Source organism: Drosophila arizonae, chromosome 4 (assembly GCF_054131065.1).
Source record: "Drosophila arizonae isolate 15081-1271.41 chromosome 4, UAZ_ARI_1.0, whole genome shotgun sequence".
In the NCBI taxonomy this organism is placed as follows: Eukaryota; Metazoa; Arthropoda; class Insecta; order Diptera; family Drosophilidae; genus Drosophila; species Drosophila arizonae.
This window is the reverse complement of record NC_142924.1, coordinates 21,489,782-21,513,387: the sequence shown is the minus strand read 5'-3', so window position 1 is coordinate 21,513,387 and position 23,606 is coordinate 21,489,782. Positions and strand designations below refer to the sequence as shown.

Genomic DNA, 23,606 nt, shown 5'->3' with positions numbered 1-23,606 from the left:
ACGTTCCACAGCTGGCAGCTCTGTGTTGTGGATTTGCCATACTCAACTGTAAACTGGCAAAAATGGAAATTTAAAATTTAATAACAGAGTTTATTTTTAATGTATTTATTTATTAAGCTACAAACATTTATTTGTATAAATTCTATCTAATTTCAAAAGAGATTGATTAGAACAACGAAAATTGTAATAAATATTGGTATTAAATTTCCAATATGCTGACTGATAAAGAAATATAAATATGTTTATTACATATTTTATTCAACGCCTTGATTATAATAAAAACACAGTTGGGATTCGTCAAGCAACATGTGGAAAAAATACTCGTTTATTTGAATATAATATGTTTGTGTATATATAAATATATAGATATTTATATAAATTGTCATATGCAAACTATGTTTGATTTCATATCCATTATATTTTTCTTTTAGTTACAAAGTGAGTGTTAGTTATGTTGTAGGTGTCTTTTATTCACATAGTTCTCGCTTCATAGATAATACATGTTTGTAAAAATGTTCGCATGAGTTGATTTCATTAGAGGCCTCGTTAGAGATACACAGAGTTACATGGTTAACATACATTATGATACAAACATAAATTAAATACCAATAAAATATATATGTATATGGGCACGCATCTGATGCATGCAAGCAGGATTGCCTCAGCGCCAGCGATGGGGCCAACGCAGGTTCCACACAAATCGAACGTCGCTGGGAAAGCGCAGCCAAAGTGCAAATACAACAATCAGCAATAATGCAGCGGCCACCACGTAAGGCAGATTCTGAGAAAGGATATACGGAATATTAGTGGGTGTTATTAGCTGGAGCGGGACTCGAGCTGGAGTTGCAGCTGTGGTTGGAGGAAAGGTGGATACGAACTGCTTCGGCGTAAGCGTGTGTATTATTACCAAAAACAAATTGCAAGAAATGTGGAACTGCAATGCTACGTGAACGTTGAGCAAGAGGCGAGCTCTTGCCCAGAGTTCATGTGGCATGATAAGTTGCCACATCACATTCCTAGGCAATTTGTAATCTCTAAAATGTTTGCGCACTTATAAACCTAGCCTAGCTATTGCCCCGCCCCCCGCTGAAGCACTTAAATCTGCAGCACTCGCTTCACGTCGACTGTAGGGAAGACGGCGAATTCTCCTGCTGATGCACGATGTGGCTTCCGCTGTAGATACTCTGTCAGTATGTCCGAGGCGAGGCGGGAGGCGCGCGTGCAGATCTCCGTCTTCGGGGGCAGCGGCTGATTGCGGCGCTGCAGCGCGATGCTGTTGATATTGGCTGCTGACATGCCGCCGCTGCCCTTGGCCTGCACCTGCAGGAGGGAGAGCACCCAAGCATGCTTCATTTTGGTCAGCTGAGACTCGAGCGCATTGATGCGCTGATCTTGCGGCTGGGGCACATAGATTGGCTCCAGCTGCTTTAGCTTGGCGCGCATATCCTGCGCCTGCAGCCGCATGCGTTCGTTGCGCTCATTGTTGAAGGCGCACTTGAGCAGCTGCAGCTCCTCGGCCACCAGGGGAGCGGTGCCAGCGGGCGCCGTGTAGCTGACATTGGCGCTGCTCGTGCCCGTGGCGGACAGATTGTGGAGCGAGGAGTGCGAATCGGAGGTCAGACTCTTGCCGGCGCTGGTGTTCAGCTTCAGCTTGTCGCGCAGGTCGCTCTTCTCGCTCTCCAGCGCATCTATGTCGCTCTGCAAATGATCCATGGTCTCCTCGAATTCCTTCTCCTTCTGCAGCAGCTTCTTGTGCGTCTCCTCGTACTGCAGTTTCCACTTGTTCACCGCATGCTCGTACTCGTCTTGCAGCACGCTCAGCTTCTTCTCAGCGAGATCCTTGCGTATTTGCATTTCGCTCAGCTCGTTCAGCTTCATCTTGGCCGCCAGCTTGAGCTGCTTGATGTCCGCTTCGCGATTCTCGAGCGTTGCAGCCAGCACATTCTTCTGCTCCAGCTGTTTCTTGATCAGCTGCGAACGCTGACTGAGAGGCGTACTGAGCGTTTGGGGACGAGGAGCTGCGCCAGCGGCTGACATAATCTCGTACTCCTTGTCCAGCAGGTGCTGGGCAATGTGCTGCAGATCCGCGTTGGCCTGACCCAGCAGGGCCTTAAAGTTCTGCGTTGGCCCGCGATCGTCCTGTTCGTAGATGCGCTCACAGGCCGCCGACAACAGGGACCAGTACTTGTCCTGTGGGAGCGTGTGCTCCGCCGCATTGTCGCTCTCAATGTTGGCCACGATGGCAGCCAGCGCCTGCTTGGTGGCCAAATGCATGGCGGACATGATGCGACTGATATTCTGGGCCAGCGCCCGCATGGCATCCATCTTGTGCGGCGACAGACCGCACTTGATCACATGCTGATCGTTGGGCAGGCGTCGCTTGATCAGCTTCACCTGCTGCTTGATGCTCTCCATGTGCTCGTTGAGGAACTGTATGAGCAGCATCGAGTCACTGGCGGCGCCCGCCTCCTGGATGATCACCTTGGCAATGGCCGTGTCGTTCAGTATGGACTCACAGGCAGCGCTCAGCGAGGCCACACAGTCCCGTATCATTTGGGTCTCGTTCAGGAGCTGTTCGCCTGCCAGCAGCACCGAGTTCATGGCATTGAAGAACGCCACGCACTTCTCGATGTTGTCCGTGGTGCTGTTCTCGTCCAGTTGATTCGATTTCAGCAGCTCAATAATGCCGTCGACAATCTTCTCCTGGGCCACCATCTCCGGCAGCGAGCTACCAGCGCGCAGCAGCGTATCGGGCTGGCAGCTGTTGAGGCCGTAGAGGATCTGGTGCAGCGCACACTGCAGATTGTGGATGTAGTGCATCAGGCGGCACTTGAAGGCATACTGCTGCACCGCATGGCCCTGGGTGACGGCCTCGCGTGTCACCGCCTCCACGGCCGGGAAACGTTCGCGCGTCTGCGAGACGATAATGCCGCATTTGAACACAATGCGCGAGATTAGCAGTATGACTAATATGGAGTCATGGTCGCCACCGCGATTCATAAACGATTCGGGCATGAAGGCGGTCAGCATCTGGACATGCTCGTTGGCCTGGCTCAGCTCAATCTGACGCAGCTGGACGTCGATGGCGCGCGTGTAGGCCTTCGACTCGGCGAACATCTGCTTGTAGTCGATGGTCTCGGTGGCCAGCTTGAGGCTGGGATCCTGCAGTGACTTTTGATCATTGTTGGAGCTGCGCTCGCGCAGTTCGATCAGCTGTTCGTTCAGCTTCTGGACGAGCTCACGGAACTTGGTGATGGTCTGGTCGCGATCGTAGATGGTCTCAATGGCGGCATCGCGTTCCCGCAGCACCTCCTTTTTGGCGGCATTGGCCAGGTCCAGTTCCTCGCGCAAGTCCAGCTCCAGCTCGTGGTTGCTCTCCACCAGCTGCTCGTGCACCTCCTCCAGTGCCTCAAGCTGGGCGATTTCCTCCTCCAGCAGCTTCACTTTGTCCTCCAGCTCCATTTTCTTCTCGGCCAGCTGCTCCACCATCTCTTCGGCGCCCAGTGCAGCATCGACTTGTTCCTTGAGAAGTGCAATAATATTTGTTTCTTGTGTGAAATTAAGTCTTTGAATTGGCAATGCAAGAAATGCTTAGCGTAATATGAAAACTGTTGAAAACTCTTGGGGAAATGAATGAAACGAATGAAATGAAACTTGACATAAACTTGAACAATTGGAAATTACCTCCTGCAACCGTTTCATATTTATTTTATTTAATGTATGCCGGCAAAGAAATTAAATGAAAAATTTCACATTTTATTTAGAGTTTGGAGCGAAACACAGCAGATTCTTAGACATTTTAGTGTTGCAAAAAGAAATGTTCGTGAAGAGCTCAGCTACAGCAAAGCCAAGCAAAACAAAGCCAAGAAAAATTGTGCGAGTGTGTCATAAAAAGAGAGCGGCAGAGCTGAGTAAAGCAAGCGAAAGCAAAAAAGCTTAAAACAAAATTAAACTCAAGTCTTTGTTATGAGCGTGTTTGAAATAGAGTAAAGACACATACATACATCTATTCAGGCCTGCTCCCATTTGATGAAGAAAGGATATTAAAAAGGAAACATTGAATTTAATGTGGTAAACAAAAAATAAAAACAGAATCACATATTATCAATTTCAATAGAAAAAAAAAAAAAATAAATTTCTAAAAATGAATATTTCATTATTAGTTTCAGCTTCATAATCTTCACATAATCTCTATATTTATCTACCATAAATGGCATATGTAACTGCAGCAGAGGCGCTGTTAAAAATATATAACGAAATTCTAATTAAAAAAAGAAAATTTAAATAAGATTAGAAACCAATTTAAATAAAATAAGAATTCAATTAGTTGGGAATCAAATTTCAAGAACAGGCCTGATGGTTGCTATAGCAAGAGTAAAAGTATTCAACTCACCTGCAAGTCGGCGACTGTGGCCTCCAGCTCATCGATCTTTGAGCTGAGCTTTTCCTTTGTGCGCTCCAGTTCGGCGACCTCGGATCGTTTCATTTCCAGCTCCTTGGTCAGCTTTTGAATGTCGTGCTTGTCATGTGCCGTTAGATCTCGCAGTCGCACCAGTGTGTCCTTGAGGCGTATGTTTTGCTGTTCGAGCTGCTTAAATTCGTAGGTGGACATGCCACCCTCGGCGGCCGTTATGTTTGTCTCAGCCTTGTTTTGCATTTCGGAACGCAACAGCTCCAGGTCCACCTGTAGCTCTTCAATGCGCTCCTTGCTTGACTCCAACTCCAGCTGCAGCGTGTCGGCCTTTTCCTCGGCCATTTCTTTATCGAGTGTGATCATTTCGACGTTGTCGGAGAGCTCGGCCATTTCCTGGGCATGTCGCTCCTTGGCTTCGATGGCATCCTTTGCTTCCTGCTTGGCGCGTTGCAGCTCCTTTTGCAGCGAGGCCTGGGCTGACATGATTTTGGTGCGAAACTCCTGCAGTTGCTCGAATTGGATTTTCATTTTATCGAATTCACGTAGACGTTCTTTGTCCTCGTTGCGACGCTGCTTGAGCGTCTCCAATTTTTCGGTGACATCGGCTAGTTGTGTCTGCAGCTCTGCGGCTATCTTTTGTGCCTCCAACAAGGCCACTTTGTCCTCTGTTGCATTTGGAGGCGTCGTAAACGAAGGCGAACGCATGGGCTGTGATGGCGTAAACTGCGGCTTCAGTATCTCTAGAAAGCCTGTCTCTACAAACGACGCGCGCTTGGATGCCGTTGCTGATGCTGTTGCACCGGCTTCTTGTCCCGTACTGGTGGCATCCTTATCTTTGCTGCTCTGGGGCGCCAGCGACTTTCGTGTTGCCAGGCTGCTATTAGAGCTTGTTCGCTCGCTTAACGACGTGGTTAGTTGTGTGCGTGAACCAAGCAATGATTGGCGACTGGATGAGAGTGAGGTGCGTGATCCGCTAAGCCGTGCCTTTGTGGGTTGCGGCGTTGGCGTGGCACTGCCTGAACTACCGCTGCCGGGCGCATTTTCTGGAGCTGGTGTTACCACTCGCAGCTGCGTTGGTCTCACGAACATGCCACAATTCTCGTCACACTGGAAATATTGCTGTCCCTTAATGGAACCGCTATTCTTGCCTTTCGGTTCGTCCAGCACCACGCCCACCCACTTGCCAACGGCAAAGCTGGTCATGCCAACGTAGGCGATCGTGCCGAACAGCTCTTTGCCGGTCAGTTCGACCCGGGCGCCCACTTTTATGTTCTTCTCCGACATCTCGATGCACTGCCGTCACCTGGGCCAGTTGTGTGCGTTATATGACTGGCGTTAGATGACGTTATGTGTATATGTTTGAAAACGTGTACGTGAGCGATTGTATGTGAGCGTGTATGTATGTTCGTAGAAAAAAATTATAGGCATTAGAATTAAATTTCAATATATTTGCATATTGCAAATCAAATTGCAAAACTTACCTCAGTTTTTTTATACACCTGCTGCAGTCACGTCCAGCTTTTAAATATGGCTAACGCCAAGTAGCTGATTGGAAAGAGAAACCGAAAAATGTTGACATCATTAGTCACCAAAAGAGCAGTACTCACTGATGCCTAGCAATAATTGCCACCTGCATTCGATGCAATGCGTATGCATAACACACACACATGCGATACTTACATTTATAATAAAACAAAAGCAAATGTTTTCACTATTTGCAAAGTAATTCTTCCGAAAAATTCTAAATTCGCAAATTTACAAAGCTGAACAGCTGTGAGGTAGAGATGTGAGTTGTTAATGCTCAGCGATGATTTCTGAACAGCATCGATATATTGCAAAGTAGCTTTATAAAAATACTTAGATGTTTCAAACGATAGCAGAAAGTTTTTCCGATCTGGCAGCCCTGGAGTTTTGTTTACGTTTATTGGCCAGCTGAGCGCGCATTAAAAGGACTGCAAATTTTGAGCAAACAAAGTCGTGAATTTTTTTAAATAAATATGGACGAGGAAAACCATTTACATCGGTTTGGCACACCCTTGGAGCCACTTGAGAAAGGTAAATACTGTGAGAATACAATAGAGTGTGTTAATCATATATGTTTTCAGATGAGGTGCCCGCAAAAAAACCACTTGCGATTGAAGACCAAATTGTCAAAGATGAAAATGGTAAGCGCCGGTTTCATGGTGCCTTTACTGGGGGCTTTAGTGCTGGTTTTTGGAATACTGTTGGCTCACTGGAGGGTTGGACGCCACAGAATTTCAAGAGTTCACGGGGCGAAAAAGCCAGCAAAGTGCAACAACGACCCGAAGACTTCATGGACAATGAAGATTTGGGTGAATTTGGAATAGCCCCCCAAGGCATACGCACACGAGATGATTTCTCAAAGGAGAGCGAGCAAGAGCAGCGAACGGGCCAGCGCAAACGCAAGCTGATGCAGCCACAGGTGGCTGGACCCATTCCCGGTGTACCTGTCCTGGAACAGCTTTTACGTCCCGTACGTGATAAGGTTGCCGTGCGTATACTAAAGAGCATGGGTTGGAAGCCCGGCCAGGGTGTCGGACCGCGCCAAACGCGCAAAGAAAAACGACTGGCGATGGCGCGTAACAAAAGAGAACAATATCTGCTGGACCATTACGGGAATGAGGGACTTCCAAGCTCGACAAAGCAACAGCACAGTGAAGATGCAGCTGACGATGAGGATAATGATGACGAAGACGAAGATGAAGATGAGGACATTACCTTTGCCCCTGATGACTATGAGCCCATGTTTTACACCCCCAAAGAGAATCGCTTTGGCATGAGCTACTCAGGTCTCAGCCGTGCTCCAGTACTATCCAAGAGCAGCACGACTGCAGCTCCCATGCAGCACATTAATCTATTTGGCCAGATGGACACAGCGGCTAAGCAGAAGCCGTTCTCCATACGCGGCCAGGCCTTTGGCGTGGGAGCATTCGAGGAAGAGGACGAAGATATCTATGCAAAGGACGACATGACTCGCTATGACTTTTCGCTGGCTGACAAACAGCCCCAGCAAAAGAAAGCACAGTATGTGCAGCAGCGTCACGTGATCGATGGCTTCAGCGAGGACAAGAGTAACATCACTCACAATAAGCCGTTTGTAATCGATTTGCCTCGTGACTTTAAGCCTCGCAATTGGCTCCAGCGGCGCAGCCGGTTTACGCCCTTGGATGCAGAGCGTGCGCGTAAAATAGCCGAGGCGGACTATAAGAAGGCAGGCCTAGGTAGGCATGATCTAAATCCGGAGCAGCGGGCCCAACTGCTCGGTGAGTCACAAGTCAAAAAAAATCCCTTTAAGACGACAAACAGTGTCAGCACTCAGGAGCAACAGGAACGCAGTAAATCTCTGCTTGAATTAATTAGTGCCAAAAGTAACAATTTTACCAAGGGTGGACTCATAACTACAGCCGGCGAGGAACTGCCAGCGACGACGGTGGCGCCAGTCGAGCTCAGCAAAGAGCTGCAAGAATCGAATGCTGCACTCCAGGCACAGGCTGCCAGCAAGACCAAGAATTTAGGTATTTATCTCATTGATTCCTTGAAATAGGATTACTTATATAATAACTTCTTAATTCCAGCATCTAGCCAACCCTCCAGCGGATTCAAGCCCTTTCTTGCAGACGAAGCTAAACAGCAACGCTATGAAAAGTTTCTGGCAGCAAATCTTAAGGACGATAAAGAGATTACCGAATTTCTGGCCGAGCTACAGCCAGTTACGCTTTCTTTGTGGGATCGTGAAATGGAAAAAAAGGAGTTTATGCAGGCATCCAAGATCTACCGACCACTGGCTGGTCTCATGCTCGACAGATTTGTTTCAGAGGCTACGGTGCAGGAAGGGAATGCAAAACAAGAAGTCCAACCAGAAGAGAAGCTTAAAATTGTTATGAAACGCACGAAAGCTATGTGGAAGCCTAGCGCATTGTTATGCAAGCGATACAATATCGCGGAACCGTTTGGCGGTGCTCTGCCAGAAGTCGAAAATACATTAAAAGGCAAAGCCAAAATGTCCATATTTGATTATTTGGAGACTTCGGTCAACACCAAAGCGAATTTCCAAACACCTACAATTATACCCAAGCACATTGAGCTGCCCAAGCAGCACCAAGGACAGCAGCAGCGGGAGCAAGTGACGCTGCCGACTTCGAAGCCAGCACCAACAGCTCCTGTAGAAGAGGCAGAAGTTAAAGCGCCACTGGAGTCTGCTAGCAGCACAGCTACCAATCCCACTTTTGTGTCGAAGACACCACTTGAACATGCTGTAGATGCGGCACGGGACAAGCCCATTTCCGAAAAGATTGATCTTTTCAAGAGCATATTCGACGACAGCGACGAGGAGACAGAGGCCCCAGCAGTGGCACAGGGACAGCCGCCAGAGCTGGAGAGGGATGCTAAGATTAGGGAAATGCAAGCTGCCTTGGGCTTGCCATGCACCACAGCCACATCAGCGGCGGCGGTCAATTTGTTACGGAATAATTCACCTCCACGCGGACTATTTGCGGCACTGTTCAAACCACCAGAGGAGATGGTCAAGCCGACAGAGCCAGCGCCAACGAAGTTTGCTCCAATTCCTGGCAACAAGTTGAAGATTGCGTATAAATCGCGTGAGGAGAGACTGAGAAACGATCGGGAATTGGCCATGGCAGAGGTGCCTCAAGAGGACCTCTACGGGCCGAAGCTGCCCAGCCAGCTGAAGCCCACCGAGGTCCAGGCCGAGGCCAGCATCGATGCCAAGCTGCAACAGCTCTGGCAAGAGCATGCGCCGAAGAAACGCAAAGCTGAACAGTGGGTGGAACGCACGCTGAGCAGCAGCGAAGATAGCGACGAGGATAGCACCGATTCCAGCAGTGACGACAGCGATGTGAAGGCTAAGAAATCAAAGTCCAAGAAGTCCAGCTCCAAAAAGTCCAAGAAGTCAAAACAGAAGTCCAAGAAAAAGTCGAAAAAGGGCGAGAAATCAAAGCACAAGTCCAAGAAAAAGAAAAGCAAGCATTAACACTATGAGGAATTATTATTATGGTATTTGTATTTGGATATAGACTATTTCCTTATTTAAGTTAAAATCAAATACATATAGATGTGTTTTTTATAATAATGCCGAGCGTAGCTCAAATGGAGCTACTCTACCATGTTATAGAAGTACAATTGAAATCCAATTCCATTAAAGTTGGGTGATTTTTTGGCCGCGATCCTAATTTGATTGAACTTCACCAAGAATACTTCCGGCTCCTCTTGGCCACAGAAAGTGTAATGCAGCTTCTCGCTAAAGTCGGGCAAGACTTCGTAAACTTTGATATTGTCCAGTTGACAGTTGGAGTGGGAGCCCATGTCAAACGCTGAATGTAGAAAATACGATTAGTCGAATATCAAATATATATTTGAAATGCTATGTGGAACGTACATCTGAAACTAAATTGTAGAGTTTTACCACCAGGCACGGATATGCGCCAGCTACAGTCCGAATAGTTTCGATTATCGTAGTCCGGATTCGAGATTATGCCCTCTAGCCCATTGAGCTCACCTCCACAGCCCGGGGGAGACTTACTAGTTGTGGAGTAATATGTCAGCTGTAAGAACCTTACGCCCAAACCCGATAGACGAATGGCATTTGCTGTGCTACGAACGGATACGAATGAAATATATTCATTGTTTGTCAAATTATAGATGACATGATTTGTCCGAAGATCCGTCACCTGTAAAATGGATTTATCAATAAAAATTAAAAGGGAGTAGGAACTAAATTTTACTTAGAAAGTATTATAGAAATAAGAGAATTACTTACATTGAAGGAGGATGTGTTTGATCCATGTTCAAGTGTGATGTACATTATTTCGAGTGTCAAGTAATACTTATCTGGGACTCGTATGTAGTTGGTGCAGTTGCCTATCTCCAATTCATTATTCGTATAATAATAAATCATGCCGCTTAGGGCGTTGTAAGTGCGATTGCAATCTGCAATTGATTGAATTTGAATTTTGATAAAAAGTATGCCCTTCTATGTGATTCTCAAAGGATGAGGAAAGAAATAATTAAAGAAGTGATTTAGAAAGAAGTGAAGCAGCCGTAGAAGGCTGGATAGCTATAGACATATAGATATTGATATGTGCATACATATGTGATATCTGAAAGTTATCCATATATGTATTCTATTAGCTGCATTGACCTACTTGCTTTTCGGTGAAGTGAAATATCAATCGAGTCCAGTACTCCTTGTCTGCTGCTGTGGAATGTCAGCGTGAACTGCGTACCATTGGTAATATCCACAACAGTATTACGAAACTGGCCGCAAAAATACCGATTGTCGCCCTGGGAATAGCAGTAGTTAGAGCAATATTCATTTGACTGATTTCAGATGGACTCACATTTTGTATGGACATGAGCAGGTAATCGATGCATTTGCCTGTCGACTGGGCGACATCCTGGAGCTGAACCGATTTTAGGTCAAGCTCAAACGGAGCATTCGCTTTGAAGCCCCACATGCAGTGGATGCTGCCTCCCAAGCTGGTTTGGTTCACGTTGCTCATGCGAATATTCACTGTCTGTAATGGAAGGACGTGTGAGTGGGCAAAGAGCGTGTCCAAGGCTGAGGATCTATTACTCACCTCATTCCCAAGCAGATTGTATTTCAACTGACCGCAGACAGTGGCCTCCATTTGCAGAATCAGCTCGAAACCAATTCCATTCGGTTGAGCCACAGTTCCACTCAGCTTAATCAGCAAATCCGGGTTCGAGCTGAAGAGCTTGGTGTCATTGCCGTCGACGGCAGAGTAGATGCCCATGCTGGTGCTGTCCCTGTCGAAGCCGTCGATCACCTCTAGTGTGTTGCAGCTCTCCCCTTTGCAGCGATTCGCGTTCAGCTGCAACTGCTTGAGCCACACTGAGAGCCGATAGCCGGGCGCTGCACTGGCTCGGAAGAAGCACTGCAGGTCCTCGGTGCCATTGGTGGCATTCAGTTGGTAGTGACGCACCAGACTCATCCGTGTGTTACCCTCGCTTAACGCCAGGCGCTCATTGCAATTGGGAGTGAAGTGAACGCTAGCCAAGAAGCCCCTGCTGCTTTGCTCTAGGTACAATTTGTACACAATGGTTGCCTGATTGCTGTCCACCATAATGCTGGGTCTGGTTAGATTGCCACAGAGGCGGTAGAGGCGGTGCTCTTCATTCACCGCATTACCCCGATAGATGCTCAGATGGCCCAGTTGGCAGAGTTGGCTGCTTTCGATGTCCAAGTACTTGAAGCGCATGAGGATCGCATGCTGTGGTGGCGCCATCACATGCCACTCACAGCTCTTCCCGTTCGCAATGCCGATTGGCGGCCGCAGCGTAAAGGGCGCCCGGTAGTCGCCGCCACATTCGAGCCGCTGATACTGCAGCTCCCAGGCGATACTTGTCATCAGCTGGGGCGTGTACACAATGCGTATTCTCTTGTAGCCGGTCACCTCGAAAGTGGGGCATTGCCTGCCCAGCGACTGCTCCTCCTCGTGCTCGCCATCTAGCCGATAGGCCATAAAGCCAACCAGGCGACAGAGCTGTGCGGAGGGGCGCGCTCTGGATCTGCTAGTCACGCTGACCAGCAGCTGATGCTTGGTATCTGTGGTTATCTCTATGCTGCACTCCCTGCCCGCCAGGCGGTTCAGCTTGAGGAAGCTCAGCGTTTGCAGCTCTGTGCTGGCAACCAGCTTCGTGTCACAGCTGGGCGAGACGACAAAGGTGAAGCCGTCGGCTGTGATCTGATCGTCGGTGCGAAAAACAACTCGCATGCTGCTGGCCGGAATGAAGAGCGGATCGGGCATCTCGCGGCCGCAGTACTTGGCCAGGGGCTGCCACATGCCTTGCTGGAATTGAAGCACCTCCAGGCTATCGTGACTGCAGTTGGGCGCCGTTTCAATGAAGAATCTGCCCTGAAATTGCAGCTGCAGTGATAGCTTACCCAGTGCTTGGAACTCCCAGCTGAGCTCCATGTTGTTCCTATAGCTCTGAGCGTCTATTTTGATGGGCGGTGTTGGCTGTCGGCCGACGATTATTATGTTCCCCCAGCCCCCGAGGGACTCGGGCTTGCTGGTCTGCAGCCGGAACGGAGTGCTGTCGGCACGATACTCGGTCGCATGGTAGAGCAGCCTGATCTGTAACGAATTCAGCATTGTGGTGTTGAGATTCGATGCACTACCACAGAATTTCTGATCAGATATCATCAGATACTCGCGATCGCAGTTATCGCTTAAGCTTAGGTCGCCGTTTATCTCGTATCCAAAAGGCTTCATCAGTGTCCACGCGCACTCCAGCTGGCCAAAGTGCGCAACCATTTGGGGCAACTCAATGACGGTACCCTCAGCCAACTCCACGTGCCCGCCGCATGCGTAACGACGGTAAGTGGCCCGGAAATGTGTACCGCCGTTGTCCATCTGCTTCATCAGCGTCAAGTGACCGGCTGTGGTGGCTAGCGAATAGGTGGCATTCTCTGTGATCAAGCTCATCTTGTTGAAAACGACATCATCATTCAGCTGAACACTGGGCTGCTGTCGTCTACTGCGATATTCCTGCACTGTGAAGCTGGTTGTCACACCGGGATCGCTGACAAAGTTAATCGTGCAGTAATAGGTGGGCAGATGCTCCAGACCTTCGTTGGATATTGTTCCACTTGCCCGACTGCCAATGTCGTCCGGACATGGCGAGGCTTCACTCGAGCTGAAGCGCGCACGGAGTGTAATCGGCTGAGCCGAGATCACCATGCGAACTAGCATAAAGTTGTCTGTGGATCTAACAACGCCATCCCCGTTGTAATTTTGTGGATTGAGCGCTGTAATCTTGGACAAGTAGATGGGATCATTGTAAAAGCTAACCGGAGTTCTAAACATCATTCGGGGCCTTTAAAGTTAAAATTTAAATTTAAATTTGACAACCAATAGAGAAATATAATTGCAAGCCGTTTTACTCACGTCGAATTAAGCGACCGGAACTCATCCAGATTGAGGAGCTCAAGACGTACCCGTTGACCCTTGGGCACCGTAATACGCCATGAGCAAAACCGTATGTACTGCGTTGGCTCGGACTTCTTCAGTTCCAGCTCCCCACTCGCCGCGTTCACTGTCTGATGGCACGACCCAAAAAGAGATTGATATTCCAGCTTGAAGCCCCGATACTTGTTACCAAGCTGCTTCGTGACAAAGCGCAATACCACCTGATTTGTGGTCAAGGTAATTGGTATGGGAGCGCTCCTATTGCCAAACAGTGTCATGACGATCTTACGCTCATCGTTTGGATCCAGGATTTCAATGCGATCGAGTCCCTCAGAATCAGATGACGCCGCGAAGGGCAAATGCAAATCGGTAAAATTCAATTGAATGTGTGTATTCGCCATCGATAGGATGCTATACTCGCAGACCGCTGGCTTAGGATATCCGCCCAGTGCGGGATAGTGCTCCGACTGGATGGTGCCGCTCCGTGCGGTGAACCGGCCGCCGCACCTGCTAAGAGAAACGTTCAGCCGGAAGCCACCGTGTGGCTCGTTCAGCTGCGTCTGATAGTGCACCAGCAGGAGATTGCCGGAGCTGTATTTGGTGCCTGTACTTCGGCAGGTGCGTAGCAGTCGGCGAGCTAGAGTTGTGCTGCCGTCGTAGAGCTCAACGAACTCCTTGTCACAATTGCGCTGGCTGAGGGCGAAGCGGTCAACGAAAGTGGCTGCTATGGTCTCGCCAGGCGGTGCCACAACTACCCAGGTACAGTCGGAGTGTGGATGCGGATAGTAGGGGTAGCCAGGAGAGCTGATGTTATAGCTGCTTGCCAGATGTGTGAGACGAACCTCTGCATCGCATTCACTGAACTCGCGGTACGTCAGATTCCAGCTACTCTGCACCGGCTGGAAGTTGAGTTTTGTCGACGGATAAACGTATCGAACGTAGGCATGCGGTCCGCTGGTCCGGTAGCTGCGCACCGTATTGTAGCCCAACTGGTTACAGAACTTACCCGGCGCCAACTGTGGGGCGTACGCGTCCAGGCCATCGTAGATGATGCCGTAGTGCGAGCAGCTGGTATTTCGTGCAGTTTCATTATATTCAATCGTGATCTCAATCACTCGACCTCGACGCACTTCAATGTGCCACTCACAGCCGACTTCATTGGAGCTCTGAAGCCTTTGCGTATATGAGTTCAGGATGGTGCCCACGGGCCCGGTCATGTTGGAGCCGCATTCTGTGTTCACAATGGACCTGAAGCCGGTGCCATTGATTGTGGCGTCTGTGACAAATTGCAGCCTGAGATTCGGAGTGCCGTGTACACGACTTATCCGTTTTCCATTATACGCGCTGCTATTGCAGATGCGCAACTGTTCCGGCCAGTCGATCATATTGCTCGAGGTCTGTACGCTTAGGTAATCCAATTGACATTCTATTGTGACCTCCAGCCTAGCTTCAAAGATATCCACATACGCGTGCTTCGATGGGTCCTTTGGCACGAAGGTCCACTCACAGTTCAGGTTCGGTTTGTAACCGGGATAACCGGGCGAATTGAGTCTAACCATCCCATTATCCAATGTATACACCCTATTGCACACTTCACTCTTCAAAGTCATATTCGTCTTGACCTCCTCGCTGCGAAGGACGCGCCACTGCACCCGGAAATGATCAAAGTCCTTATTCACAGTCTTCAGGTAGATCACATTGCTGCTCGACGTGAACTGCCAGGGGGAGGACGCTATGGTGACAGGCAGCGCTGTGTCATCATAGCCATCGAAGAGCTGTAGATTGTATTTGCTTAAGCACACCAAAGTTTTTTCTATGTTATATTACGTGCTTACCAGGAGTCCGGTGTTGTATTCCCTGAAACTCAAGATAACCACACGCTCGCGATCTGCAATGATGCGCCAGCTGTAGGGTTGATCGTCACCTTGTATGGAGACCTTCGATGGCGATTCAATGGTGCCATTAGTGCCTTCCGTCAATTCGTTGTCGTGTACTGAAAATAAATGCCCAATTTATGTTACACGCGTTCGAGAGATGAATAGAGTAGATCGGGTTAGGTTAGGTTCACAAATTAATGACGGGTCTATGGGGCATTTCAAATACATTGATATTAAACCAGGTTGGCTCCAAGTATTAAGAAGTTCCGGCACTGTTGAAAAGTAACCTAATGGTACGAATAGAGTGCAGTAGCTTAGGACTGGCTCTACTTGGTTTATATACATACTGAAATGTAGGGTTGGACTTGTGCTAGCAGGAAATATTGTTTTACTTACCATAGCTCCAGCGCAGCTTGAAGCCACTGGCGGTGCTGGCCGCCTGACTGCGAAACTTGATCCACAGCGTGGAATTGACTAAAAGCGGCTCGGCGGGCAGTTCGTTGTCGCAGTAGAGGCCAATCAGAGGACCCTGGAGACCGGCTCTCAGCTCCAGGAAGTCCGTATTGCAATGCTCCGATTGGACAATGTCCATTGCCTCGAATCTTAGCTCCATGGCATTGCCCTCACGCGTTTCAAGTTGCCAGACGCACTCCACATTCGCCGGATAGCTGTTCGGATAGCCGGGTGAGGTGAGAGTGCCACGCACAGAGGTAATATTGCCGCCGCAGGAATTCTCGACGGTAGAGTAGTACGCCACAAGGGCTACGCCACTCGTCTGGATCATCAGACTGTTGGTTGGCAGCAACAGCTGCATCGGATGCTCCTCACAGAGATCGTAGTAGACCACCTCGTCGAGAGCATTCAGCACGCGCAGACCTGAAGTGCAGTTGCCAGCCGATGCGGCGCAGCGCTGACACTCCAGCTGGTGGATGTTGAGAGTGACCTTGGTGCCCTCCGGCGCCGCAATGTTCCAGTAGCATATCTCATCCAGACGTGAGCGCAGGTAGCCCTCGCTGTCTGTCCGCGTTCCGCCGCAAACCTGCTCGAAGCGCATCGAGAATCTGGCCCAAAAACCTTCGGTTACCCTGAGGCGCAAACGCAAATGATTTTGCACCAGTTTTATGCTGGGGAACGTTTCGCCACAGACCCGCTTTATCAACTGCTCGCTCCTGTTGTCGACTCTGAAGTGCGACAGTTCCAAACTGGAAACTCTGCAATCGGGTGACCCAGTCAAGTTGAACGAGTCAAACATCAACAAGAAGCCATACGAATCCGCTACCTAAAATACAAAGAGCATCAGATTGAGAGTAAGAAATCGACCGACAGAACGGTGCTAATATGATCACCATATATAAGCAAGCATTCTTCGAGTCCTTGTATGAGTAGTTGTATCAAAGCCAATAAATCCATATTGATACGAATTTCTCTCATTGATCCCATTTCAGAGAATCCGCTTGCAACTCACCTCAATGCTCCACACGCACTCCAAGTCCTTGTCATAGATGTCGTAGCCCGGCTCATTGAAGCCGGGTGAGGTTATAATCCCATTGGATGCGCTCACGTAGCCGCCGCAGGCAGCTTGGAACATGACATAGCTGGCTTCCACGTACTTGCGGGTACGTTGGGGTCCGCTATGGAAGCGCACTCGCATCTCGTTTGCAGGCGAGATGAGCGTTTGGACGGCGGACTCCACGTGGCAGGTGCTGTAGAGGGGGACAGATGAATCGCTGCCGGACAGGACGGACAGCTTGTCCTCGCTGCAGTCGCGTTGTGACGTCTCAATGTGCACCTCCGTGAGCAGCAGCCGTATTTGATTGCCCTCGGGCACTGTGATCACCCACTCGCAGTCCACATCCACGCTATAGGGTGCATTGGGCGTTTCGAAAGAGCCGGCCGTACCCTGAAGCACATCGCCACAGCCCAGACGCTTATACTCAGCACGAAAGCCCTGCGCCTCCATCGAATTGTCGCTGCTGAACCTAAGCAGCACTCGATTGCCCACGCTGGTGAAGTCCAAGTCCTTGGCGTGGCACAGGCGTCGCTCGCTGATCAGCTGCTCGTCGCGATAGTCGCCCAGCAGCACATAGTCGAAGTCGCAGCTATTCGGACCCAGTTGTTCGACGGCCAAGTGGGAGAAGGCCAACTGGATGTGATTACTTCTAGCTCCGGCACGTATGTCCCACTCGCAGTTCGCGTTGGCCGGATACTTGTCCGGAAAATTGGGTGTTTCGATGGCGCCTTGCAGTTCCTCCAGCCGCACCCGACAGTTCGTTGAGTAGTCCAAGACAAAGTCAACGCCCTCCGGCGACTCCTTTTCCACGTTATAGCGCACCAGGACGTGATTGCTGCTGGAGCTCAATAGCAGCCGTTGACCCTCACTGCTGCAGTTCCAAGCCATGGGCTTGCTCCGGATATTGGGTCCATCGAAAATAGCCAACTGCCCATTGCATAGACCTGGGTCCCGGCTCTGCAGAGTCAGCTGCACAGTGGAGCCCTGAGCCACAGTGATCTGCCAGTCACAGGCCAGTGCTCCCCGGTTGCCCTCTATGCTGTGGGGTGAGTGAATGGCGCCTGTCGGCGAGTTGAGTTTGCCGCCGCAGCCGGTGGCCATCTGCTGCCAAGTGATGCGGAAGCCGGCCTCCTCCACAATGGAGTCCGAGCGAAAGCGCACCCACAACGCATTGCCAAAGGAGGGTATACGGGGTGGAATGCGGTTGCCACAGTAGAGACCGATTAACGGCGACGTACTTTGATCACCATTTCTATTCGGACGTAGAGGGAATTGTGAAGAAGCAAACAAGTTATACATGAAAATACTATAAATTAAACTAACTGTTTGATATGATTTCCCAGTAGACTTGTTTGTTAATATTGACTACATAATGATTTCCAAAAAGGGAAAGTGCTTAAGGGTGAGGATTACCTTATCTCCAGATAGTCATCGGCGCACCGTTCTGCTGTGGTTTCCAACGTAAAGTTGTGGACCATCAGCTCAATGCGTTGGCCGAGCGGTGCCTTGATTAGCCAAGTGCAGTTTGAGTTAGAGGCATACTTTAAAGGCCAATTCGGTGATTGGATAATTCCGAAGCGAGCTGTCGAATTGATCCCACAAGCTGCGAATGAAATCGGTTAAAGCGAGCATTTCTTGTTGACCAGGCGAGCTTACAGTACCTTGGCTGGCCATCTCATATCTGATGTAGACAAAGTACAAGCCAGATGCGACGCCTGCAGCACTAACTGTTACCAGATTCGAGTCGAAGTATTCATCAATATTTTGAACGTTTGATACTTGGAGATTGTAACTGTTTAAGAGTCTGCCTTCCGAGCCTGTGCTATTATCATATATATGGACATTCACAATTTGGCTTAAATAGCTTCGCAGAACAATCCTCAGGTGCTTTTGCCCTGGCTCCTCAATGATCCACTGGCAGTAGTCGCCCCCTCGATAAGTCCCAGGAACTTCCCTTATCATTACTCCACCGCATTCTGTTGGAATAAAGGAATATAGCATGCGAAGGCCTCGAGCTCGTTGCGGATTGCTGGCACCGTGAAAGACCAGGCGAGCTTGATTGTTCTCTGAGACTATCAGGAGGTTGGTCAGATTTTTTACAAAACGTTGCTTCGCACTCTCATTCCGGGACAGATAGACCTGTGGGCTCGTTACATTTTTGAAAATATGACATATTTACTTACATCTTACTTACACTTACATCTAGATAGCTGAACTGATCCTCGTCTTGTGTTTCGCTAAGCGATAGATCCGTGATGTTAAGACGCAAAAGGTAGCCTGTCTGCCCACGTATGTGGTAAGTGCAGTCGAGTTGCTCCAAATAGCTATTCGGATAGTTGGGAGTGGCTATAACACCGCCTGCCACATCTGCATCAAAATACACGCCCCTGCAAACTGAAAAGGAGAAAGGCCTTATCGTAAATAACAGTATATGATCATCAATCCGGATTCCGGATGTTCGACGCACCTCTCTTGTAGCGCAGCTCAAAGCTTTTGGTCAACTCAAGGCCCGCCAAGGCGTACTCGTAGCGCAGTAGAATAACATTGCTCTTAGACGTCACCGGCAGCAGTTCACTGTCTTCCGGCTCTCCGCAGTAGCGCCGCAGCAGTGGCTCCTCGTCTGTCCGTCCATCAAAGATCTCCAGCTGCTGGAGGGAGCAGTCGTGCAATAGCTTAACCCGGAGGAATGTCAGCTCAATCTGCGTTCCATACGGCTGTTCGATGAGATACAAACAGAGCTTGGCATTCATATAACCACTGACGACGCCGCTCGGCTCGTTGAAGATGCCACCGCAGCCCGGATGACCCGGCACCACTTCGTAGTGCAGCTGGAACAAGCTGTCCGCGCGATTTCTATCCGTGTGAAATACAATGCGCAGCTGGTTCGACGAGCTGTGCAGGGGCGCCGGCTGCTCCGACTGGCAGGCCATGTGGAGCAGCCGATCCGACTCCCAGACACCAAGTGAGTCCCCATTGCTGCAGTTGGTCGTCCACTCTCCGTTGTCCCGGCCGTTGCCCAATGTGATTTCATAGAAGCGCAAGATCAGCCGGTTGCCATATGGTGCTCTCAGGAGCCAACGACAGTCGAGACCAGAGCGCGCTTTGCCCGGATAGCTGGGCGAGCGCAGGACTCCGCTGTCCCCCAGGGCCAGCTGTAAGGTTTCGCCGCACGTGAACGGCTGTGAGTGCCAGGTGAGATTAAAGCCTCGCGCCTGCGTCTCATTGTCCGAGCGGAACCAGAGGAACAGCTGCTCCTGGGTGGTCACCACTCGGCCGTCGCCCAACGGCAGCCGAGTGCCACAGAACCGTCCAATTTGTCGAGCGGTCAGCGAGCTGCCATCGTGCAGCTGCAGAAAGTCGGCGCTGCAGTCAGCTGGCGTCTGCTGCAGATCGAACAAGCCAAAGGTCACGTTCAGCACCAGGCCGGGCCGCGTGCGTATGATGAAGGCGCAGCGCTCGTTGGGCTGATAGCCAGTGCCAGCTGCGCTGCTGCTGCCGCTGCTGCTGGGAGGAAACTGCAGGCTGCCCGCCTCCTCGCGCAGGACGATGCCGCAGTAGCTGCGCACGTGGGAGCAACTGCTGCCCGTGAAGCCGGCGGGGCAAACGCATTGATGCTTATTTCCGGGCAAAAGATGGCAGACGCCGTTGTTCTGGCAAGGATTCGGATGACAGGCATCAGCCTCGGCGCACAGGGCGCCCGTGTAGCCCGGCTGGCAGATGCAGCTGGTGCCGCGCCCACTGAGTACGCACGTGCCATTGTTCAGGCAGCGATGATCGTCGCAGGGCCTCCGGCTGGAGTCCTCGGTGCAGCCATCGGCGCCATAGCCGTGCCCAAAGAATCCGGCCGGACAGCTGCATACGACTGTGCCGGAAATATATTCACACTCGGCACGTGGATGGCAAATGGACTCCCCGTTGCACGAGTTGGACTTGGCCTCGCTGCAGACCCGGCCATCGCCCGTCCAGCCCGGCGGACAGCGACCGCATCGGTAAGAGCCCTCCGTATTGATGCAGTTGACCAACGGCCGTTGACTGCAGCCCCCGTTGTTGCCGTCCTCGCACTCGTTAAGATCTCGGCAGTGCCGGCCATCGCCTGGAATCAGATAAAGGAATCAGGCAAGAGACATACCATCATAGTGCCCGCCTCACCTGTGTAGCCCGGCGGACAGGCGCCGCAGCGAAAGCTGCCCGGCAAATTGATGCACTCATCATGGCAGGGATTCACGTCTGGCGCACATTCATTCACATCACGTGTACAGGGACTGGCGCTGGCGCTGCTCACATTCGTATCCGCCCAGGTCCAGCCCGGCTCGCAGATGCACACATAACCAGCCGCACTGTTGGCCGGCAAGCAGGTGCCATGGCTGCCGCACAGCTCCGCCGACTGATTGCTCAGGCAGACGTGTTGGCGCAGACGGCAGTGGGCTCCCGAGAAGCCATTGCGGCAGACGCAACTAGAAGATTGCACGATCGTATTGATGCAGCGAATGCCCTGTTTGATTATCCTGCTCCACTTACCGATAGCTGCCCGGCGTATTGATGCACTGCGCGTCGTTCTGGCACACAGCCGAATCCGTGCCGGCAAACCTAAAGCACTCGTTCACATCATCCTCGCACGTGGCCCCCTGAGGCGAAACAAGTTGAAATATTATCAGTTCTCTATCGATTCGCTATAGCGTGAAATAGAATAACATATAATTAACATATTTAATAACCCATTTCTTTATTAATGAAAAACCGCATGAAGCTATGTAAAGAAAGTCCAGCTACAAAATTAGTTGTTAAACAATAAAGTTTCCATATTGAAGCCTAATGCGTGCATGTGTTTTTTTTGGTTTAAGCTGAAAAAGTAAGTATTCTAAGTATTTCCTCGAAGTATTCCCTCTCTGTAATTATTTTTAGTATTTCCTCTAAATATTTCGTTTAGGTATTTCTTCTAGGTAAGGTCTAAGATTTCCTCAAAGTATCTCCTTAAAGTATTTTCTTCTAAGCATTTTCTCTAAGTAATTCCTCCCAGTAGTTGCTTAAGTATTTCCTTTATTTTCACCAAGTATTTCCTGTAAATCTTGAAGGCTAAACGATCACACATTTCACCTCCCTTCACTTTACACAGCACTGCACAATTGACCCCCACCAGCCCTAGACGACTGAAGAAATGTTGCAATTGCTGGCCTTTATATAGGGCATTTTTCACTCAGAGTTTAGAGAGAGATCGTTGCAGTCGAGCTTTAAGTGACCAATGGGAACACTCTCTACTATTGCAAGCACTCTAGATTCGCTTTACTCATATATAAATACCGAGTGAGGACTGCTGCAGACATATGTACATATAGACAACTTAAAAGATATTTTGTAGTTCTTCTACGTCCTTTTTGCTAGCCTGATAGATAGAGAGACAGTCGGAGAGGCAGACTGTGAGACAGACGGGGAGTCAGATATACAGACAGATAAAGCTAAATGTTGATATGCTAAATAAGCTTACGTACGTTAATTTTTGATTGCATAGAATGTAGTTTTACTTCGTGTTATAGTTTCCTTAAGAACTAGGACTTCTGTGAAGTCTGTCCCATACTCATATGCTCTGAACCTGGTTAGTGCTTGAACCCATTTAAAATTAGAAATCTGAGTTTTCTTCTAAAAATCAATAACCATCCATCTTCATTCTGCCAGACTCTCTCAACTTCAGTTGTCATCTGTTTCTATATCTCTCTCCTATTCCGATTTTTGTTCGTTACTCCTATCTTTCTACTACAACTTTCTCGTTTTTCAGTTCCATTTCTATCAGAGACTATCTCTAGTATAAAATAACGCCCATTTTTGTTTTGCTTTTTGGATAATGTGTTTCGAGGAAGACGCCCACCCGTCGCACTCAGCTTACTCACTTGCCAGCCGTCGGCGCAGGTGCAATAGAAGCCATTGTAGGCGTCGTAGCAGGTGCCGCCATTCTTGCAGGGATTCGACTCGCAGTCGTTCTTCAGCAGATTGCTCTCGAGGGTTGTCAGGGTGTTCGCAATTGTCTGGACTCGCTGTATATCGCGGCGTAGCACTCGCTGCGTAGGCCCGGCTCGACGTGTTCTATTCTGGGTTTTCGTCAGCCATCTGCCCAAGCGCATCAGATCCCGCTGCACATTGCGGAACTGTTCCTTGAGCGCGTCCAGAGACAGGGGCTCCCATCGTACCGCTGACGCCTGCGCACGCCGACGTCGCTCCAATACCGCTACAATGTCCACGTCGTTCAGGAGCAGCGTGGCTGCCTCGCCCATGAGGCGGAAGGTTATGTTCTGATCTGTGGCCGCCTCAAAGAGCAGGGTGCCATCGTCGCTGCCATGGAGCAGCGCTCGGTCGTGCTCTCCACCTGCCTTTATCCGTGGCAGAGAGGCGCAGAGACACAGAGCTAGAAAAGTCACGCACTGAATTTTATCAATTGGCATTTTCACACATTTTCCAACTTTTTCACAAAATTAAGCTTAAGCTCCACAGCAAATAAATCAGATCAGATCACTTTATTTTTAGGCTATGCTTAAGCATAGAGAATAGCACAAGAACTGAAGTCAGCCGAGCAGATTCCATATATTTTATATGCATTCAAAAGGGGCGTATCCACTCAGTATACCCTGTATTCGTTGAGTATACGACTGGGAATACCCACCTTGTGTAGCTCAAATTCTTTTTCTTTTCAGCAGCAGCTGTAGATGAGATCTCACCACATCATCTACAAATATAGAAAAACTAAACACTTTTTATTTTAACTAATTGAAACAAAAAATTGGTAAAAATATATTTTTGTATTATTTCAGATTTTATTTTTACTGTTAACTTAATATAATTTAATT

General features: G+C 49.4%; 3 protein-coding genes across 5 annotated transcripts; 1 reads left to right on the top strand and 2 right to left on the bottom strand.

Annotated features, from left to right (window-relative positions):
* Positions 1–293: 293 nt before the first annotated feature.
* Positions 294–6,240, bottom strand: DCTN1-p150 (dynactin subunit 1). The gene is made up of 4 exons (XM_018008075.2): positions 6,095–6,240; positions 5,896–5,959; positions 4,394–5,743; positions 294–3,522 (listed from the first exon to the last, which is right to left on the bottom strand). The coding sequence occupies exons 3-4, from the start codon at positions 5,696–5,698 to the stop codon at positions 1,096–1,098; spliced, it is 3,732 nt and encodes a 1,243-aa protein (XP_017863564.1). The 5' UTR covers positions 5,699–5,743; positions 5,896–5,959; positions 6,095–6,240; the 3' UTR covers positions 294–1,095.
* Positions 6,241–6,278: 38 nt separating this feature from the next.
* Positions 6,279–9,624, top strand: LOC108614131 (G patch domain-containing protein 1 homolog). The gene is made up of 3 exons (XM_018008076.2): positions 6,279–6,469; positions 6,520–7,950; positions 8,011–9,624. Exons 1-3 carry the CDS (start codon positions 6,412–6,414, stop codon positions 9,423–9,425), a joined length of 2,904 nt encoding a protein of 967 aa, XP_017863565.1. The 5' UTR covers positions 6,279–6,411; the 3' UTR covers positions 9,426–9,624.
* Cubn2 (Cubilin 2) lies at positions 9,438–23,304 on the bottom strand. 3 transcript variants are annotated; one of them, XM_089466344.1, is made up of 17 exons: positions 22,656–23,304; positions 21,292–21,398; positions 20,923–21,227; positions 19,241–20,866; positions 18,968–19,167; positions 18,435–18,912; positions 18,187–18,376; positions 16,729–18,025; positions 15,660–16,542; positions 15,222–15,379; positions 13,366–15,161; positions 11,032–13,294; positions 10,792–10,968; positions 10,597–10,735; positions 10,212–10,381; positions 9,831–10,122; positions 9,438–9,765 (listed from the first exon to the last, which is right to left on the bottom strand). In XM_089466344.1, the coding sequence occupies exons 1-17, from the start codon at positions 23,202–23,204 to the stop codon at positions 9,548–9,550; spliced, it is 10,848 nt and encodes a 3,615-aa protein (XP_089322470.1). In that variant the 5' UTR covers positions 23,205–23,304; the 3' UTR covers positions 9,438–9,547. The 3 variants fall into 3 exon arrangements, with proteins under 3 accessions (XP_089322470.1, XP_089322471.1, XP_089322472.1); XM_089466345.1 differs by having other exon boundaries at positions 18,974–19,167; XM_089466346.1 differs by lacking the exon at positions 22,656–23,304 and adding an exon at positions 21,821–21,877.
* Between the last annotated feature and the right edge of the window lie 302 nt (positions 23,305–23,606).

Excerpts from the sequence above, each read along its gene's own strand:
- LOC108614131 (XM_018008076.2), top strand. The coding sequence starts at position 6,412 with ATGGACGAGGAAAACCATTTACATCGGTTTGGCACACCCTTGGAGCCA. Across the intron at positions 6,470-6,519 it reads CTTGGAGCCACTTGAGAAAG|ATGAGGTGCCCGCAAAAAAA; the intron begins GTAAATACTGTG and ends ATATGTTTTCAG. Across the intron at positions 7,951-8,010 it reads CAGCAAGACCAAGAATTTAG|CATCTAGCCAACCCTCCAGC; the intron begins GTATTTATCTCA and ends TCTTAATTCCAG.
- Cubn2 (XM_089466344.1), bottom strand. The coding sequence starts at position 23,204 with ATGCCAATTGATAAAATTCAGTGCGTGACTTTTCTAGCTCTGTGTCTC. Across the intron at positions 21,399-22,655 it reads CCTGCGCCGACGGCTGGCAA|GGGGCCACGTGCGAGGATGA; the intron begins GTGAGTAAGCTG and ends GTTTCGCCTCAG. Across the intron at positions 10,123-10,211 it reads CAAACACATCCTCCTTCAAT|GTGACGGATCTTCGGACAAA; the intron begins GTAAGTAATTCT and ends TCCATTTTACAG.
- DCTN1-p150 (XM_018008075.2), bottom strand. The coding sequence starts at position 5,698 with ATGTCGGAGAAGAACATAAAAGTGGGCGCCCGGGTCGAACTGACCGGC. Across the intron at positions 3,523-4,393 it reads CCACAGTCGCCGACTTGCAG|GAACAAGTCGATGCTGCACT; the intron begins GTGAGTTGAATA and ends GCACTTCTCAAG.